The sequence below is a fragment of the Rasamsonia emersonii genome (assembly GCF_000968595.1).
Source record: "Rasamsonia emersonii CBS 393.64 chromosome Unknown ctg1118621759677, whole genome shotgun sequence".
Lineage (NCBI taxonomy): Eukaryota > Fungi > Ascomycota > Eurotiomycetes > Eurotiales > Trichocomaceae > Rasamsonia > Rasamsonia emersonii.
In genome coordinates, this window is record NW_013563339.1 from 36,715 (window position 1) to 57,038 (window position 20,324).

At 49.3% G+C, this 20,324-nt stretch overlaps 4 protein-coding genes across 4 annotated transcripts; 2 read left to right on the top strand and 2 right to left on the bottom strand.

Moving 5' to 3' along the window:
• Positions 1-1,583: 1,583 nt before the first annotated feature.
• T310_0413 (Zinc finger transcription factor ACE I) lies at positions 1,584-3,994 on the bottom strand (the record flags this gene model as incomplete). The annotated part of the gene is made up of 5 exons (XM_013476691.1): positions 1,584-2,454; positions 2,507-2,779; positions 2,834-3,063; positions 3,129-3,397; positions 3,451-3,994. 5 exons carry the CDS (start codon positions 3,992-3,994, stop codon positions 1,584-1,586), a joined length of 2,187 nt encoding a protein of 728 aa, XP_013332145.1.
• An 8,837-nt stretch (positions 3,995-12,831) lies between these two features.
• Positions 12,832-13,281, bottom strand: T310_0414 (uncharacterized protein; the record flags this gene model as incomplete). Its single annotated transcript, XM_013476692.1, has 1 exon — positions 12,832-13,281. One exon carries the CDS (start codon positions 13,279-13,281, stop codon positions 12,832-12,834), a length of 450 nt encoding a protein of 149 aa, XP_013332146.1.
• A 1,240-nt stretch (positions 13,282-14,521) lies between these two features.
• Positions 14,522-15,446, top strand: T310_0415 (uncharacterized protein; the record flags this gene model as incomplete). Its single annotated transcript, XM_013476693.1, has 2 exons — positions 14,522-14,533; positions 14,616-15,446. 2 exons carry the CDS (start codon positions 14,522-14,524, stop codon positions 15,444-15,446), a joined length of 843 nt encoding a protein of 280 aa, XP_013332147.1.
• A 399-nt stretch (positions 15,447-15,845) lies between these two features.
• T310_0416 (tRNA (guanine(37)-N1)-methyltransferase) lies at positions 15,846-18,929 on the top strand (the record flags this gene model as incomplete). Its single annotated transcript, XM_013476694.1, has 9 exons — positions 15,846-16,230; positions 16,288-16,389; positions 16,445-16,525; positions 16,572-17,461; positions 17,776-17,842; positions 18,041-18,078; positions 18,337-18,540; positions 18,630-18,744; positions 18,802-18,929. 9 exons carry the CDS (start codon positions 15,846-15,848, stop codon positions 18,927-18,929), a joined length of 2,010 nt encoding a protein of 669 aa, XP_013332148.1.
• Positions 18,930-20,324: the final 1,395 nt, after the last annotated feature.

Consider the following 20,324-nt stretch of genomic DNA (forward strand, 5'->3'; position numbering starts at 1 on the left):
AGACGAAACCCTCCCTGTCCTTCCAACCCGCGTCCTTCGTCTTCGGGGCCCGGATCAACCAGACCGGCTGGAGCGACGGCGTCACCTGGTTCATCGGCCTGGTGCAGGCCGCCTACGGGCTGACCGCGTTCGACTCGGTCATCCACATGGTCGAGGAGATGCCGGTGCCGCGCCGCAACGCGCCCAAGGCCATCTATCTCGCCGTGCTCTGCGGCGCCGTGTCCGGCTTCATCTTCATGGTGGTCTGCCTCGTCTGCATCCAGGACGTGGACCTGGTGCTCAACTCCCCGACGGGCCTGCCCTTCATCGAACTGGCGCAGGACACCATCGGCATGAAGGGGGGTGTCGCGCTCATCGCGCTCTTCGAGTTCAACGGCCTGGGCCAGGGCGTCAGCATCCTGACCACCGCGTCGCGGCTGACCTGGGGCTTTGCGCGCGACGGCGGCCTGCCCTTCAGCCGCTATCTGTCGCGCGTCGACCGGACGTGGAAAGTGCCCGCGCGCGCGCTCTGGCTGCAGGGCGCCCTGATCGCCCTGGTCGGGGTCCTGTATCTCTTCACCAACACCGTGCTCGAGGCCATCCTGAGCGTGAGCACAATCGCGCTGACCATCTCGTACGGCATGCCCATTCTGGCCTTGCTCGTCGTCGGCCGCGACAAGCTGCCTCCGGGAGGGAAATTCCGGCTGGGCCGGCTGGGACCGGTGATAAACTGGATCAGCGTCATCTACTGCTGCCTCACCACCGTGTTCTTCTTCTTCCCCGGGGAGCCAGACCCGCCGGCCAGCGACATGAACTATGCGATCGCCGTGTTTGGCGTGATGTTGGTCGTGGCGGTAGGCTTCTGGTTCGTCCAGGGTCGCCGGACGTATCTGAAGACAGAGGAGGCGGCAGAACGCATGATCCATGCGCAGCGGCTGGAAGTCGAGGTGGAGACGATGCAGGTAGCAGTCGAAAAGAAGGCATGATCGATCGACTCCAGAAATCCGTTTTGCGATGTGCTAGTGACATGGACATTCAGTAAACGCCTAGCAATACAGCCATCTGTCTAGAGAACAAGTCGTTAGTCCAAAGCAATTGAACGAGATGCTGGACAGCAAACAGAGTAATAGTAGCTACGTCTGACTTCAAGGCGATAGATGACGCAGTGCGTTCACCGACGTTCTGCTAGAGAGATTGGGATTACAGTACCCTTCATCTTCACTCTTGTTGAGCGCCGACAAAGGTCACCCTCGCCGGCTCACATGACTCCCTTACCTCTGGCAAGATAAGTCGCTATATATTTATATATTGCTGTTGGAATGCTTTACGCTCTACAATTTACAGTGAACACAACTTCGATATCAACATGACAGCCAATGTTCATTGCTAACTGAATACAATCGTAATATAACTAGTGCATCCCACTTGTCAGTCTGTACCATCTCCTGACACCTGACTTCAGCATTAACAGTACAAAACAGGCCGCAAAACAGAGAGAGGGGGATTTCACAATCAGACGAAAAACCCAAAAAAAATATGGTTATAATGAAAACAGTCCACGGGCGCTAGGCTCGCACAACAAGGTCGTAACTAAGGTAACTAATTTATAGAGGATACTGGTATTGATCGCCAGACTGATACCAATTATGCGCCCACTCAGAGTCATATTTCATGTTCTCGGACGTCGTCAACGGAGTATTCTCAAAGATACCCATCGACTCGACGTTTTCCGACACCGCCAGCGGCGAATTATCGAAAATGCTCGGCGCCCCCATCGAGTCAATGTTTTCCGACACGGCCAGGGCGGAATTGTCAAAGATACTTGACGAGCCCATCGACTCAAGGGATCCATTAGAAGACATAGACGGGCGATACATGTCCATCGCGGGGATGAGATCATCTGGATTCCCGGCCTCCAGCTGCGCTTGAAACGCGCTGAAATCGAGGCTGGTAGGGACCGTGTTGAAATCGTCCATGCTCATCGGGACATCATCAAACGTGTTATCCAACAACTGGACATCAGGGAACAACTGGAAGTCCGTGTTGGGATTTACCGGGGGTTCAGCAAACGAGAACTGCTGATTCGCAGACAACCCAGTAAACGGATCATACGGAGACGGCGCAGGGCCGCTCACGGGTGTGGGGACGTCGGTACTGTTGGATGGAGTCGACATGGCGGGAGTCTGAGGAGTCGGCTGCGCAGACGACACCGAAGAAGCCTTCTTGTTCTTGCCGTTGCTCTTTGACCGAATGTAAACCCAGCCATGGGCCTTCTCCATGTGCTGCTTGCAGTTACTCTCCCGTTTAGATTGGTAGGTACAAGGAGCGAATTTGCACTTGAAAAGAGCAGGAGACTGCGAGTGACGGTCGTTCATGTGGCGATCCCGCTCTTTCTCAGTCGGCCAGCCGATCTCGAAATACTTGCACGATGGCTCCGTGCATTTCCACGGGCGAGAGTGGGTCTTTTCATGTTTCCTGAATTTTTCACATTAGACCGGAATCAGATGAGAAGAAGGGAACAACTCACGTCAAATCACAAGGTCTCTTGAACACCTTGTCGCAATCTCGGCACTTCTGGTTGATGTCCATCGGAGGAGCGTTCTTCTTGCGGCGAGCCATCGAACGGGCAACCCCCTCGTCCATCGACTGGTTGCTAAGGGTGCGCTTCATCGTGGGCACGGCTTTCTCATCGTAAGGCTCACCCGTACGCAGGGAGATCGCCTTGTCGTCCTTGTGACAGACGAGCTCAGCGGGCCGACCAGTCTGGGACAGACCACCCTCCAGGGTGAGTCGTTCCTCGCTAGGACGCGTCAGTACACCACAATCATCAGCCGCCAGACAAGAAGAGTTATACCTCGTGGCATCCGCTTGCTCTCCGCGGGCCCTCGCCCGCTCTCTCGAAGCAGCAATCATGGCTGCGTATTGTCGAATCTGCGCAACAAGGTCCAGGAAATAGCCGTTAGTATACGGTCGATCGGTTGGCAGCCGCTGGTCGCGCTCGTTGAGGTGAGTCACGGCCGTATGGATGCTCTGGATCGTAAACTCGCAAAACCCGAGATATGACGCCTTGGTAATAGAATATTGCTTTAAACCCAAAAAAGAATGAATGAGTACTGCCCCGTAACGCCTGACCCAGGTGTTCTACTTACCGGTGCCAGCCACAACAGAGTCTTTTCGAGATCACGGAGGCAGGTGATCTCCTTGTCGACGATGCGCTGAGGAATACTGCGGACGAGAGGATGGAACGGTTTCAGCCTCTCCTCGCGCAGGATGGGAGCAAGGATAAAGCGTTCAATCTGCTTGCAAGCGGCCAGGGGGAGTTGCCGCCTGCTCGTATCTCCAGAAGAGATGGAATGGGTGATGGCGGATTGACCGCCGGGAAGATCCGCGTTTCCAGTAGATAGATGGCCAGCTTTCACTAGGACATGGTTAGTGCTAAAGGTCATGACCAGTTGTCATGGATATATATACCTCGTTCATTTGCAGCAGTGCTGCTGATCGACGATCCCAGCCCGCTGTCCGATGCATGGCGATGATGCGCTGTCTGGACCTTGTTGGGAGTGTCGGCCGGAGGAGTCGGCAGGCTGTGCTCCTTGCGCGGGGTCTGCATTCTCTGCTGGCCGACGTGGGCCTGAAGGATCCCTCTGGGGACAGGAAGGTCGTCTTCCTCTTGGCGATCCGTGGGCTTGGACGGGGACAAGGAGTCAAAATCGAAGCGGCCCAAGATGTTGGCCATGCGCTGTTCACCGGCGGCGATGGCCTCGAGCGTCTTGGTGCATGTGGGGGACCGCCGCGGCAAAGACGGGATGTTGAGGACCGGATCTTGATCCTCACGGGGCGGTGTTGTCGGCGAGTGAAAGGTAGCACCCCTTTGCAGACGGGGAGTACGAGGGCATGGCGAGGATGACTTTGGGTCCGGATGGTCGGAAGCTGAAGAGGTCGACAAGGAGGGGATGCCAGCCTTATACGGCCGACGGCGGGGGTGAACTTGGGACTGTTGAGTCTGGGTCGACATTGGCAAGGGCGTGGCTAGACACGGCCTAAAGTCGGAGCCCAGGCACAGCAGGTTAGCGGGCACAATTCGGGGCGGCGTTCAGAAGGATCGGCTCGGAGGGTGACTCACCAAATGCACAGCGGGCGGAGCGGACAGGGGAATTGAGTAATTCCAGTGACTCAAGTGACCTTCGGGAGGAGTCAGCGGCATGACGTCTTTGCATCAATGGAAAGGGCTGCTATGAGGAAAGAGAAAAAGACAAGAGGCTAAATAGCAAGGCAGAATCGCATTCTATAAGAACTAACCTTGCAGGTCTCCGCAGACACGATCCCGATGCTGCTGTATATATACCGCTCTCCTAGGCCACGGTGGGAGCGATTTGATAAACTGACGAGGACAACAGACGACGGAGGATTATCTAGAATAGAATATAATGATAAGGACGATCGCAAAACGCAGAAATTCGATGAACGCGGCTGGTGAAGCAAACGAATCGTGGATGGTGGATTGATATGATGGGGGACGGACACTGGCTTGCACGGCGGACACCTGATGCTGAGCGCACCAAGCAAAGGCGTCAGTGCCCGCTCTCGATCAACGGGCGCAGGAAGGAAAGGCAGACGACGGAGGTATCGACGGAGGCATAAACAGGTATAGATACTGGGCGAGCAGGGCGAAGGGGGAGGGAGGAAAGCTGAAGGCTTCGACCGGGGACTCGCACGGCGGATGACGGCACTTTCGATGTCTGCCTGATAGACGAGCGCCCTAGGCCCGAACGGGGAAGGCGCGGCTGGCTCCCGCGGCGCGCGCTGATAGGGCGAGACACCGGGCTGGTCCCGTACCGTACCGAACAGCCCGCCAGTACGCGACCTTGCCGCATTGGGGCGCGGAGCATCGGCGCCCGGATGTTGCGTGCTCTTCCGCACGGGCTGCGATTGGCTGGTGCTGGATAAGAATAGGCACAGCCCCTCGCGCTTGATGATGTCAGCCGCCGGCCGTACCGGCTGTTACGAGTAATACGCCTGCTTCCTCGTATCCAGCCGACGAGGACAGCGTGGCATTCTCGCCATCCGGAGTATAGCCGTGCCAGGCCCATGTCCCTGTCCTCCGCAACAGGCCAAGTCTCGAAACAGTGAACCATGGACCATGAACCGGATGCTGTTGTTGGTTCAATGCGCGACGACCCAAGCTTGACAATACCATCCCCGCCCCCACCACGGCTTGGCGGCATGCCTCGACAGCTCTGTTTTTCTCTTGTTGGCTAGCGCGGCGCTGCAATCCTTGAGGCTCAAAATCCTCGCCCACCGACAGGGCGAGTGTGTTGGGCCAATAGCATCCAGATAGGAGCACTGTACGCCGCAGGCAGACGCAGAGCACGTTTCCTGGAGATTTTATTCTGCAGACTGCTTCTCTGCCATGCATTATCTTGCAGTTTTCGCCGTACATGACCTGAAAAATCCCATTCTCTTCTCTCCTGTATTCTTCGGCTGTTAATCTGGCTCTGCATGTGCTTCGTCCGGCGTGCCGCAGACTAACGTACACAGCCTCAACGCCGGTCTGCCTTGCACCAATACTGCAACGGCCAACCACTATTATGAAATGATTGGATGACCACTTTGTTACGAACTTCGACCTTGGCGCTTTCAAATCAGCATTGCGGCTGCAGTTCTTCGTCCAAGTCAATGTCTCATTCGCGAAGTGAATGACTCATGCTCCGTCCTCTGAGTCGATCCGCTGCCCAGAAGGGTCTCCGACTATGCAGCCGGGGATGTCGGAAAGCTTATCCACGACAACAGCAGCCCGCCGTTACAAACCGAACCCCGATCATATCATGTGCATCCGACCACCTGGGCCATTTCTACTGGCTTGAGCATCGGATATCTCTTAGCTGTCATCATCGATTCAGGAGCTCTCGTCGATGCTCTCCGCCAAGGCTGCAAGAGGTGCAACTACCCTGGTCAGAGAAACAGCTGCCCAATATCCGGCCACTTTTTTTTGAATTGCATACGTAACCAGCTTGCGAGGTGGTCTATATATGTGGCCTCGTTCCCTGGACTAACGATACCATTTTGCTCAGCAACGTCAATCCATCCTGTTCGACCAGGTCTAGTAGTATTTTGGTGTGGTTGGCATAGATTGGTAAATCTGGAGTCGTAGACAATCTTCGTACCACGTATGATCTGAGCGATTGCGTAAGAGAGCGCAAACAAGGTAATGTGCTGTAAGAATCTTGGTGCCTAAGTCATCCATGCACTAAATGAAACTTTGTTCATAGTAGCGGTTCATAGTAGCGGGTAAGTAGCGGTTCATAGTAGCGGGTAAGTAGCGGGTAGAAATGTTGATGCCTAAGGATCCCCCAAGCTGGTCTAATATCAGAGTAAATGTACAGTACCTAGAAAACCAAAAGACCAAGCATTAACTTGCCATCTGTTTTAACCCCGTTAGTAGTAATAATAAATAATATGTTGCCTGGCGAATTTTACCATCTTCGCACTGTGGTGGCCAGTCTGCAACATTTCATATAATAGCTATACGAAGCAGAGTACAGAAACTAGCTTACGATGACTTGAAAAAAAAAGATTATAACGTTTTTTTTTTCTAACTGTTCAAAACGCAAGTTCTAACTTCCAAGGTCATCTGAAATTTGCCATAATAGGGTAATCGTTGCCCTACCTACCTGTGAGCTATTTCCACATATAGCAGATTCAGCTTTTATCTTATATAAAAACGCAAATCACTATCTATAATTCTACGTAACTATTAATTCATCCAGTCCGATTTTCCAAGGAAGTCAATGGAAACGTCCTTGACACTTTCTAAATAGATAGATGACTGTTCCTCTCTGTCTGTCACCTGGAAAAATTGTTAGTACTAATAGATAGTTGAGTTAATAGGCCTATTATAGCCGACGCTCGTAGGTACCAAAATTTTGATTGATATGATCCTGCCATAACAATTTCGGATCGATGAGAGGCAGACGTCTGGCAATAAAAGTATCATTTATGCCACTTTCTTCGTACATAAAGGCACTCATTCTCTCTACTAAAACCTACACGCCTATCTATCAAAATAATATAAGCTGGGATCCCTGAAAAAGAACTCTCCAATTGTGCGATTAAAATAATCAAATAAATTTACTGATCATAGACGAATAGAATCAAGGATATGAATCAACTTTTGATTAAGTAAGGCGCTGTTTATATAATTGTCTTAACAGTTACCAACAGCAAAGACTGCCGTATTGAATGAAGGCGGAACTTTGCCCTCGGCAGAAGTTCAAAGGGGCCTTCTAGGTAGTAGTTTAAATCTCACCCTTAAGAATAGGGATAGTACGAAAAAAAAAGAACAAGAAATGAATATATTCATAAGAGGGGGGGGAAAATAGCTTACAAAAATATCTTGGCCATTTTTTTTTGCAGCCCATATAGCAATGCTGAACTTCCTGAATGTTGTGCATCTCTACAGGAGAGATGCTTGTTTAGGAGACCGTAAAGCCGGCGCTTTGTTAGGCTAAAAGCATTAATACCTGAAAACGCGATATGTGCAGTAACAATCTGCTCCCAAAGAGGTCAGATGAAGATGAGATTGAGAGAGCCTTTGGCCCACTGGCTCTACAGTAGATGAACTTCCAGACTGCTTGGTAGCTTGTGGTGGCACCTCTGCTGAAAGTGGCATGCCTCGACCCTACTCGACTCGAAACAATATTAACACAGGGAGATGTGAACATAATAATCAGGATCGAATGGTTTAGACCAAGCCTCACCCTGCCCTGAGGTTGTAATACATTTGTATTTTATGACAATATGTTTGCACGTCATCTACGGCGAAACTATGATCAAGTAATCAGCCAGGACTGTATATAGTACCAGCCTATTCGAGTACATACTATGGAGGTTAATTCATTGTCAATTCTTCTGTCCTTGTCCTCTCATGATCTGTCCAAATTAAGCAGACAAACAAAGACTCTCCAGATCGAGATTCCAGGTTCATTTACTAACAGAATGAATAATATCTTGCTACAAACCGCCTGCCCTACTGAGCCTATCCAGATAGAGCTATCATAACGGATGTGTTAACAGGTTGAATTCCTGCTGACGAGTTGGGAGCATGTCAAGGATGTCAAGTGTCAGACGACAATATCAGATAATATGGGTAGATGGTTATTGAATGAGTTGACATGCTACTATCAAAAGACTACTTTTCTTCATTGGAGAAACACCGTATTAGCACAGTTGCCTACCTACCTGCTACAGCCTGGGCCTACTCTCAGAGTCACTACCTAAGCAACATACCAGCCTATATCTACCATTGCAAAGTGTTGCTCCTCATAAAGAACGGGGCCCCCCGGCACAGTGGTAGTTCAATCCTTGCCCCGCTGGGGGTCCCTGTTCGAAACCCTCATCACTCTTCTTTTTTTCCCCTTTCCCTCTTGAACTAGTGACACTTTTATAAATCACCTTCCTTTCCTGTCTAGATGGAGTGTTGACCCCGTCTTTTATCTTTTTTACGTCCTTTCTTTCTTTGTTTCTTTCTTCTATTTTTCTTTTTATTTGTCTTCACTTTTTTTTTTGGTCTACGGATCTATATGATAGATGAAATATTGCTATATTGCATACCCGTCAAAAATAAAGGACTTACGTTACATTCACTCCTTCTCCAGCTAGGTAGTCTTCTATACATTGTCCTCCAACAAAGATTATTCCTCTCTATAATAATCGGATGGATTAGAAGAAAGGAAGTCAATAGACTGTGAGAAAAGAAAATATTTCTGTATTGTAGATGCAAGGCCAAGCAAGCAATTTCAGTCCAGAATCATACGCTACCAAAAAAAATAATAATAATAGCCAAAAAAAAAGGAAGAGGTGTTTCGAACAGGGAGCCCCCGGCGGGGCGAGGATCGAACTACCACTGTGCCGGGGGCCCCCGTTCTTTATGGCAGTGTACAGTTTACAATGGCAGACATAGGAAGGTAGGTAGGCTGATACCTTAGCTACGTTGCTACCTAGAATACAGTACGGTGTAGGCAGTACTCTGGATTCCAGGGTTCAGTTCGGGTGTCATTAGGCAGCATATATATGGCACATATGCTGAGATATCTCGTTGAAGGTCATTTTGCCATGTGGTATTTAAAAATATGGAGGATTATTGTTCACGAATATCAGTTGTATATACTGTCATCAAATGGTTATACACTAATAAATACTGTCTATTCTTCTTCTCTCTTTTTTTTCTCCAACTGTCACGTTGTTACATACGGACAGTCTACTATGTCTATTGGTTAAGCACGACGTTCTCCGTAATATCATAAGTGTGTAGTGTGTATGCCATGAAGGTAATATATAGTCTTGAAGACACCGACTAGCCATTTCCAACGACCATTCCATACCATACCTCCTAGTATTCCTAGCCTACATTATAAATCACCTCTCTCCGCTGATTCTCGGCCAGCGTCACAAAATTAATTACCTGAGAAGACGCTCCACATCCTGCGAAGTCAAAAAGCCGCAGAATCAAAGTCTGGAGCACAATTGGCATTCTACAGAAAGTGCGTAGTAATAGTCCACAAAGTCTGGAGGTCCTACTGAAGGTATCGCGGCAGTCAATCGCTAAAACATGTTCGTGCGGATCCTTTACTAGAATTCGTCCGTGCATGGTATCCCTCCCTCTTGGAAATCAAACCAGGTCGTGAGCCATAAAATAGATTTCCAACAATGTTACTTTAAGACCAATGATAATATATGATTGTAATAGCATGGGGGATTTCAATATAGACAAATCTCGAAGAAAAGATCCTGACTAACCAGCCAGAGTAATAATTACCTTGGGGAGGAGCGACTACTTCTAAGCCCTAAAGACATTCATTGCCAGGAGAGGATTTTTACTTTTTAGGAAGAACAATGTTAAAGCATATTTCTAATAACAATCCCGTGGTTAAATCGAGAAGACTGAGAACAAGTAATCTTAAATAAATACATGATAGAGACCACCTACGAAGGAGCTAGATTCTAATAATAAGTATTAGAGAGTCTTAGACTATTTCAAGATAATAACTCCAAAGTAGCTGGTATCTCTGATCTCTCCGCTCTACACTGCACTACAGCCTGGAGGCTACTCACCACTGTACTGCCTAGTCTCTCTCTACCCTAGGTAGCAACAAATCTACTGCCTTTCTACCTATTTATTCTCAATAAACTGTACTCCCCCCATAAAGAACAGGGGCCCCCGGCACAGTGGTAGTTCGATCCTCGCCCCGCCGGGGGTCCCTGTTCGACTCTTCTCTCTCTTTTTTTACTTTTTTTTTTGTTTCGACGGAATTGATTAATTGATACTTACGAATCCGTCAGAAAGGAACTAGACAGAACAGAACTTGAATTATTAGAGATCTATATATGTAGTTGTATTACTTATCAACTAATACTTTCCTACTCTATGCAGTATAAATCTATCTTCACTGTGTGCCATTCACGTAGGTTATACACAGCACTTGAGTACTGTAACTTCGAATGATGCGCTCTGATCAAAGATGCCTAATCATGTCCGTTGGAGACATCGCAGCTGCCTGATTTCCGTGGCGATACATGACAAACAGCACGTCGAGACGGCTTTCAACCGGTGTGATTAGCAGTAATTAATTCCCCCAACATTGAAGGGAAATAATAAAGCTCTCTGTCGTAGGAATATCTCACTATTGGTTTGTCCCTGCGTAAAAAATAAAGGCTAAGCAAGCAGTAGGCAAGAAAAAAAGACCTTAGTTTAACAATCAGAAAGAAAAATAAAAAGAATGCACATCATCGTGTGCTTCGAACCGGGGGCCCCCAGCGGGGCGAGGATCGAACTACCCACTTTAGCCAGAGGCCCCAGTCCCAGTAGGGGGATATGTTCGAATGGTAGATATAGGCAGGTCGGTATGTTGATTGCCTAGGTAGCTGCCATCGAAGCCGCTTAGGCAGTGACGCTTCTCGGTAGCAATACTGTAGGCAACATACCTCGCTATATCTACCATGTTAAACTGTTCACCCCCCATAAAGAACGGGGCCCCCGGCAAAGTGGTAGTTCGATCCTCGCCCAGCCGGGGGTTCCCTGTTCGAAACCCCTCTCTCTCCTTTTTTTTACTTCCCCTGGTTATTAAATTTTATAAGTTCTGAAATAAGCTTACGCTGCCTCTGCCTTTGTGTTTGTAGACAGATAGGTCCGTATTAATTAACATGTAAACGTAAGTTCTATGCATTGCTTAAGAGAGTAGATTGTCATATCGTATGCTTTAATGGACGTTATAGTACTTTCGAATCATGCCAGCGGATAGATTTTGCGGGAAGCGTTGCCCGTCGTATGGCATCTCGACAGGTATATTTACGCTGGTGTGATCAGTGCTACTCAACTGTTCTCGATCTATGTAGAGCAAAATCCGAGAGAAGGGGGGAAAGAAAACCCTTCCTGTCACAGAAATCTTTTATATAAGGTTGTGTCTACATAAATGCGCGGGTTAAGCAACCAAGTAGACGCTGCGAGAATGACAGCCAAAAAAAAGGTACAAAAAAAGGAAGATTCGAACAGGGAACCCCCGGCTGGGCGAGGATCGAACTACCACTTTGCCGGGGGCCCCCGTTCTTTATGGGGGAGTACAGTTTACTGAGAATAAATAGGTACCTGGAAGGTATGCTCTGGAGAGGGTGGGTGGTGTAAGGTTCCAGGCTGCAGTGTATACATACCTAGCAGATATGGTGGTGCCTGTACATACATACTACGTAGACAGGCAGCCGACTCTACCAGAGCAACTAGGCAACATACCTACCCATATATACACTGTTAACCTGTTCCCCCTCGACAGGATAGGGGGCCCTGGCTACAGTGGGTAGTTCGATCCTCGCCCCGCTGGGGGTCCCCTGTTCGAAGCGCGTAATGCTCGCACAGTAAAATCCTGTTCTGTGCAGGGTTTTCGCAGCGCCTGTGAGGTCCCGAAAGGAACTCTGGTGTGAGCTTTTCCTCTTTTTTTTCTTGCAATTAAATAGATGCGAGAGTACTTGATTATTTGTTGCTGCTCGACATGTTACGGACTGAAGACTGACGTAGGGACCGTGCGTGCCTTGGCGGTTTGCTTTTTGCCTAATCGGGAAATGTATAATGTAGCGGGGGAGGTACGCTCATGCATACGAATTTATTTTAGAAATTAAGATAATAAAATACGCTCAAGCATATATTATAATCTTTCTGCTATCCAGTAAATTCGGACAAAAATACATACATGTTGGGTGATGGTGATTATAAAAAAGATCAAAAATTTACCGTCAAAAAAAATGTAGCTCAACTCTGACAATTTGACAATAACTATATATCAAAAGATGAGCTTAGGATTGTATGTGTTGTGCAACAACTGCTCGCTCATGGCATTTTGTCGCTCATCCTCAAGTCCAGTGTCGAGTCAGCTGACTAGGGTTAGGATAAGCTGACTAGGCTTAGACCACTCATGGAAGAACATTGCAACGTATGATGATGCCAACACTTCCTTGCTGTAGTAATCTGTTAAATGCTCTTTTGAAGGTGATTACGACTTTCAAACTGTCTTGTTGGGAGGCCCAGTGCAGCTGGACGTGTACGCTGATGTCTTACTAGGGGCAAGACAGAGCATTCAGTATGCATCAGCTTAGGACATCGCTACTAATATCATGAATGTAAGCTTTCGTATTATAGAGACGCCCCGGCTGTAGGCAGGTATATATAATGTCCATGGATCCCAAACTGGGTCGTTCGTTCTATCAGCACCACATCCAAATCAACTCTTCCATTTCGCTTCTTCTGCTTGAAACAAAGTCACATCTTTATTTCTATAGTCCCATCTCGAACGAACAAAATCATATCCTTCAATGGCTGAGCCAGGCAATGTTAATATCGACAGAATCGAGACCATCAAGGTGTTCATGGGCGAGGGCGAGAAACTCTACGCCCACGACCTCTAAGGCTGCACGGTAGTGGCGGCTGTTTGGCCCGAAGATGCCAATGAGGAGATCAATGGACTCTTTTCCCATGTTGGTGGCGAGACGGTCATAGATAACCATGCTGGGCCGAGGATGGTGAGGAAAATCAGAGATAAATTGAGGACAATCACAGAGGGCGTGGGTGAATCCAACCGCGTCTGGCTGGTCTATGCCATGCATCATGGCCATGAACAGAATCCGAATGGCAACGACCGTATCAGGAAGATGCTGCACGACGAGGGCATTGAATTCACCGAGAAGCAATATCGATGGGGGCATAACATGGCCGGGAAGGTGGAGCTCTGGCCGGGGAACCCTCCGAGTGAGGCGCTTCATGTCGAGTGATCAGCGGAGGTTTGTTTGCTGGTTGGAAGTCGAATCTACTCTCGTTTATTGATATGTTGAATTTGAGATGGAAGTTTTTAGTGTTGTATGTACCAGGTATACTCGCGTTGACTGGACAATCCATGCAATTCCACAAGAACTCATTAGAGAGTATGCTTATCAGACAGCCTTAAGAGTGAAATTTATGCACTGTACATTAAAAAGAAAAAAGAAAAAAAAGACTAAGTAACAGAGCTGGCCTTTTAGCCAGTGCTGACACTATATCCCGGTGTCTACTCATATCTGACTCATCAGACTTATGAACTGTGTGCCTGCTTAGTAGCTGTCAAGCAATTCCTCCGATGGCATAACAATATTCTTGTTAAGAATTTGCTCAGAAGAACTCCCTCGTATACATGGGGACCTCGTTGAAAAAAAAATGTCATCCAGAAATTGGTCATACCTGACACCTGACTGTTCCTAAGAAGTTGACATTTGGGGAAAAAAAAACGGAAAGAAAGAAAAGAAAAGAAGGGAGGGGGGGAGAAGAAGAAAAGGAAAAAGGAAAAAGAAAGAAGAAAAAGAAGGAAAGGGTTATGGTTAGCAGCAGTGGTTCATACAGCTGCTACTGAGCACGAAAATCCTAAACAAGGCACATTTCTGCATTGACAGGTCTTGAATTACTGTCACTATATTGTCGCGACTTGACCTCCATCACGCTTACACTTTCAACCAACTTTACGAAAGGGAGTACTTTTTATCTGCTTGTTTGGTCCATTTCACTTCTGAATTACCATCCCGCTGTCGAGGACGTCAGGAAGCTCCTGGTGAGATTATTTCTCCTCTCCTATTGCTCCCAGCAGTAAGAGCCTTTCTTGCGTCAATCTATCGTCAATTCTACCCCGCGACTTCATATTCTCGTCTCCAGCCCTAACTGCTGCTCCACGAGCCTGGTGGGGCAAATGCGGGCCGGCCGGAGATTGCGCAGGCCTCCGCAGTTTCCATAGCGACGTCCACTCTCAACACATCCATCTCTCCGCTTTCTTCAGCACCACTGCTTATGACTTCGAATATGGCCACAAGACTTATGCCTGGTTTGACGTGATGTTTAAAGGATCGGGGCCCCGTAATTTCGGGTCTCCGCGAGCTACGGCGTCGTGGCGCGGGCGCTTTATCGACGGTGTCTGGCATTGCGACTGCGAGCCCCGGCTGCCTGCCGGCCGCTTTCAGACCAAAAATGGAGGCGTGAACCATGGACGGTGGTGTAAGTGGAGCGGCCTCAGTGCTGTTGCGCAGAGAAAGACGCATTTTGACATGATCCCTGCTCAGTCTATACCTGTCAGCAGCCGCAGCAGAAACGCTGCAAGTTCTTTCTCTGGGAAGATGAGGCAAAGGCCCGAGAGAAATTCGCCGTCCTTTCCGATTCGCGATCAGAGCCGACCACGCCGGACGTAACCCCTTCGAAAGCTGTGCGCTTTCGTGACGGGCTTCTTACGCCGGGGACTGGGCGTCGTCGACCCGATGAACGAGAACGAGAGGTGGAAAGGACGCCTTCGAAGAGGAAAAGAGGCCAAGACATATCGGATGATCTTGATGATTCGTTTGGCTGGGATGACCTCGACGAGGAGGTGCAGCAGTTGCTGAACCGTCCGCTGAAGCAACCCAATTTCAGCCCGGAGACGCCGCGGAAAGCACCGAGGACTGCTACGATCACGTCTCCGGGCAAGACAACGCTCGTGGACACAGAACACGATAGTCCCACAAAATATCCAGTCTCTATTCAGTCTACGATAGAGGTCACCTCCACGCCCAGCTCGCAGCGCAGCTTGCCGCCTTCGTCAGTGGAGATTTCAACGACTCCGACCCCTCGTCGCTACAACGGCATCCTCCCTCCTAATCCATCAGACGTATCTGCCCTGGCTGCCGAGACGCTTGCACTGCTCGACCGGCATAATGTCGTGCTTCCGACGAAGGCCAAAGACGAACTCGTGGCTCTGCTGAACAGACACGATCTGAAGACGCAAGGGATCATCCGCGGGCGGGAGGTCTCGAGATTGGCCCTGAAGAAAAAGGAGGCGCAAATCAGAGAATTGAATGAGCGGATCGAGGGGTTGGAAGCGGAACGATCGATGGAGCGAGCCGTCATCGCAGGACTGAAGACGGAAAATGACGCTTGACTGGTGGATTGGAGTGGATGTTATGTTATCTGCTTAGTTATATAGGATACCCTGTTTCAGTTACGAGTTACGATGAATATGATAGTTTGTCCGGCATTGCTGTGATTGATATAATATGGTCAACAGGAGACCGAGTTAATTCTCTTTCCTTATCTTATCAAACGGAGACGTCACGTGCCAATCGGATTAAGTTTCGCAACTTTTTGAAGAAGCCCAACTGCCCGATGGAGAGAATTCGTTGACTAGTTTTTCCTAACAGTAATAAGATACAAGAGCATTGCTCGAGCTTTCAGTTAAATGCAAGAGTCTGATTGCATCCATGGGGGAAATATAAAAAAGAGAAGAAGATCGTCCCCTAATTCAGAAACTCCTCCCCGAACCCGCCGCATTGACTCCTCCATGGACTCGCAACAACAGCAGCAACAGCAACAACCACCTGCCTCGAAGACCGGCGCTTCTCATCCTCCTTCTTCTTCCACGAACAGCGACAGAGACATGTTGCCGCCCATCTTCCGCCCGCCCGTGAACCGGGCCATGCGCGTTCTCGATCGGTCCTTCTTCCGCAAGACCATCCCCCTCTCTGCTGCGACGGTGTTTGAGAATTCCAACATATCGCGCGTGCGCAGCGAACTTGCCAAGAGCCATGATCTTTTGACACTGCCGAGGCTGAATATCATCCGACCGGCGCCGGCGTCTGCGCCTGCAGGACAGCCGGCTGAGGGGAAAAAATCAAGCGATTCGACAAGGAAGTGTCTTATACTCCGGGAGGGCATTAAACATGATGGTTGGTGTTCAGCATGGTGGTGGATATGAAGAAGAGCAATGTTGACTTGGGTTTCAGATGCGACGACGTGGTCCCCCACGATCAACGAATTGGTGGAAAAAGGCACCGTGGGGTTGGGACCCTATGATCTTGAACTCGACTACGATTACTGGAGCTATTGTATGGATTTCCATGGCCTGGAATTCTTCTGGGGTGGATGTACTGACACGCATAGACGATATCATCTCTTCAGTCTTACCAGAAGACGAACTTGAGGGAGAGACACCAGTGGGCTTTACGCAGACAGGACATGTTTGTATGTCTCCTATCTCTATTTATGGGTATCCTTGCTGACCGCCAAGTGCACCTGAACCTTCGCGAGCGATATCTGCCGTACAAGTATCTCATTGCCGAGATCCTCAAGGACAAGAACCCGAAGATCCGCACTGTGATCAACAAGACGGAGGATGTAGGCTCCCACAGCGAATTCCGCACTTTTCCTTTCGAGGTCCTTGCCGGCGACAACGATCTCAATGTCGTCGTGCACGAGCAAGACTGTGAATTCCGGTTCGACTTTTCGCGAGTGTACTGGAACAGTCGCCTGGAAACGGAACACCGTCGATTAGTGGAGAAGTTCGAGGCAGGTCAAATGGTCTGCGATGTCATGGCCGGTGTAGGGCCATTTGCAGTTCCAGCGGGCAAGAAGAAGATCTTCGTCTGGGCCAATGACCTCAATCCGCATGGTTGGGAGGTGATGGAGGATGCCATCAAGAGAAACAAGGTCAAGGACTTTGTTACCGCCTTCAACATGGACGGCAGGGACTTCATTCGAAAGTCGGCTCGGGATCTGCTCGAATCAGAACCAGTGAAAGTGACGATCCAGCCCAAGGGACGACGGGATAAGAAGGGCGATGGCAAGGAGAGCGTGCCTCCTCCTGCGCCGCAGGTCTACGTGCGCCCATCGACGGTGGACCATTACGTGATGAATCTTCCCGCGACGGCCATCGAATTCCTCGACGCATTCATCGGGCTGTACGCCGGCAAGGAGTCGCTTTTCGAACCGCACACCGACAGAAAACTCCCGATGATCCACGTGTACTGTTTCTCGGGGCATTCCGACGAAGAGCGGGATGACCACATCGACATCTGCAAGCGGATCTCCGAACGGATCGGCTACACAATCACGCCGGACGACACGGTGGGTGGATCGGGGAATCCAGCCCTGGAGCTGGAGATCCACAACGTCAGACTGGTCAGTCCGAAGAAGCAGATGTTCTGCGCCAGCTTCCGTCTGCCGCGGGAGGTGGCGTTCAAAAGTATATAAATAGTATCGTGAGAGAAGATTCCTGCTGTCTTGTCTACTGTCTTGTCTTGATTTGCATCGCATATTGGCGTCCGGTAAAAAATTGGTAGCGCATAGTATAGAAATCAATCAACTTGATACCCCGCTTCAGATATCGTCCTACGAGTTGGTTGTAGCTGTTCAGATCAGTCGTCACAAACATCATGTCAATGAGCAGTATCTAGGCCCTCACATAAACCCCATAATTATGACTCTTGCAATAGCTAGAGACCTCAATTCGAGCAGATACAGTCGTAGCACCTGAATCTGCCGGCAGAACTCCCAACGGCGGTGTGTGTCTATGACCAAATACAGCAGGAGGTATCCAAACACACTAGCCTAAATAGGCAAGTCACATGACCCAGAAACTTCGCATCGAAAATCACAGATTTCGGGGTCTCGCCGACTTGCCATTCAGCACTGTGATTTTCGGGCAGAATGTTGAGTGCAGCTGCACAAGAGGGCTGCGTACCTGCCTGTAGTCTGCAGGTCACCTGACCTGGCCTGACCAGCAGGCACCAGCCCAGGTGAGCTAAAGCTGTTGTATCTTAGCGTAAGTGCATGCACCGCCACGCCAAGCCCGATCTGGACCTCTGCCTCTGTGGAAAGTTCCCGACAGCATTCTACAGAGTAAGGTACCTGAGCTCCCGAGGTCCCCGCATTCTATCTCTATTATACATTCTCCAACTGCTTTGCGCGTTGCCACTCTGTCTATCTGGTGGCTTCAGCTCCAGTCCAGTGTCTATACGATTTCTTGAAATAGAGACGTTCTCGCAATCCGTCAGCTATCTGAAGATGAACAACGTGCAACTACCAGCCGCCACCCACCGCAAGCGCGTCGTCCCCCAGTCAGACCTCGAAGCGACCTCGTCGCTGAAGCTAGGCGAGGACCAGAACACGCACACGCTGTCGCTGTCAGAAGCGCGGCTCGTCATCAACAAGGTGCTGGAGAACAAGCGGCGGGGCGGGAAGAAATACGAGGAGTCGGAGTAGGTAGCCCCTTTTGTGTCCTGCAGATCGGTAAGGAGGACAGTGATGGCTGATGGGGGGGAAAAATGCGCATAGGACACTCACAAAGACGCTCGACTACCTGGAGGTGTTTTCCCGGTTCAAGGACGAAGAGAACATCAAGGCGGTGGAGCGCCTGCTCAACTCGCATACCGAGTTGGAGATGTTTGAGCGGTCGCAGCTAGGTTAGTTGAGCCTTTTCTTTCTTCTTTTCTTAAGAGGCCTTGACTGACACTTCACAGGCAGCTTGTGCTGCGACAACGCCGAGGAGGCCAAATCCCTGATCCCTAGCTTGCAGAACAAAATCTCGGACGCGGACCTGCAGGAGCTGCTGGACGAGTTGACCAAGTTGCGGAATTTTGGCGAGTAGTGCGGTGCTACCTGTTGCCGTCCTTGCGATCTGAATTGTCGAGAATTGTCGACCAGATAGATCTCCAGTGTTTTGTTGGTATTATTGGTAGTGGGATACCTTTGTGCTTTGTGTTCTATAATCATGGGCCTTGTCTTTTCCTATTTTTTTATGATATGCATACATTTCAGCATGGAGTTTTGGTGTTGGTGTGGACAAGAAAGAAAGAAGACAAGCATGAAAACTGATGGTGTCGTTGGTCAATGCATCTGTGATTTTTGCTTAGACTGGAGAGGTGATTGTTATTGTTGTCATCACATAATCACAGGGATGAAGTACCTATTTCTTGTCTCTAATAAATAAATTCGTTCATTTCTCTTGCCACTTATCGACTTGCTTGCTCACTTATTTCTTGCAGAGAGGGCATATCTATTGTATTTGTCTATTCCTCTATTCCAGGATTGGCCACTCACGTGAAATGCAATCCATCCCAACTTCCACTTTAAGTCCAGCCCTTCAGGTTCTCGACAATGCACATACCCCGTATGTTGGTTGGGTCAGTCATGTGACAGAGACCGTGATTACCTACCTAGGTAGAGAATTACTGCTCTACAGATTTAGGGTTTTGCTACCATACAGGTAGACTGTCGCCATAGTAATCACTAATTAATCCGAGTTGTCCTTGTAGAACCATAACACTTTTTTTTTCCCCAAACATCAACGATTAGGCTAACGAATAAAGTGATAAAAGCCAGGTACCTACCTAATAGGGTTGAGGACTTCAAGCAAGAATTGATGTGCCGCCATCCAATCAAGTGCCGCCTACGCATCCTGTAGGCGCCCTCAAGGCGTTCAAGCAACCTCGGCGGCAATGCCACTGCCGTCTATATTTAGATGTTGTGTTTGCTGTCGAGATGTGTGTTCATTGTATTAACTTGAAGGTTAATCCTCAGGCCTGGTTTCAAGCCTACTAATTAATTCACTACCAGTCGCTCCCTCTGAGATGTCTAACTCCGAACTGTCTGAACTCCATTCCCCCGCATCGACAGTATCGATGGAAGAAAACATTGATGAATATCCGTGGAACGGTCTAATTCTGGACGGCGCTCCCTTCGGATTGGAGAAGATCTATGACTACGAATCCGGCGGACATCATCCCGTCCACCTGGGCGATCGTCTTGGGAGGCCCGTAAAGAGTGTTTCGAAGACGAAGCAGACCCTCAAGGTCGCGCGATCAAGACGCCGGCCATTGCACAACCACCCAAAATTACCGGTGTCCTTCATCCCTCTGTCGCACAAGAACCTCGCTCGATGCAGGAGGCGCTTGCCCCCGGACTTTGGTACCTGAATCTGGATATTGGGGAAGAAACCCACCGGGATATTCTGGGCGATGAGATCGAGGTCTTTGCGGATCTT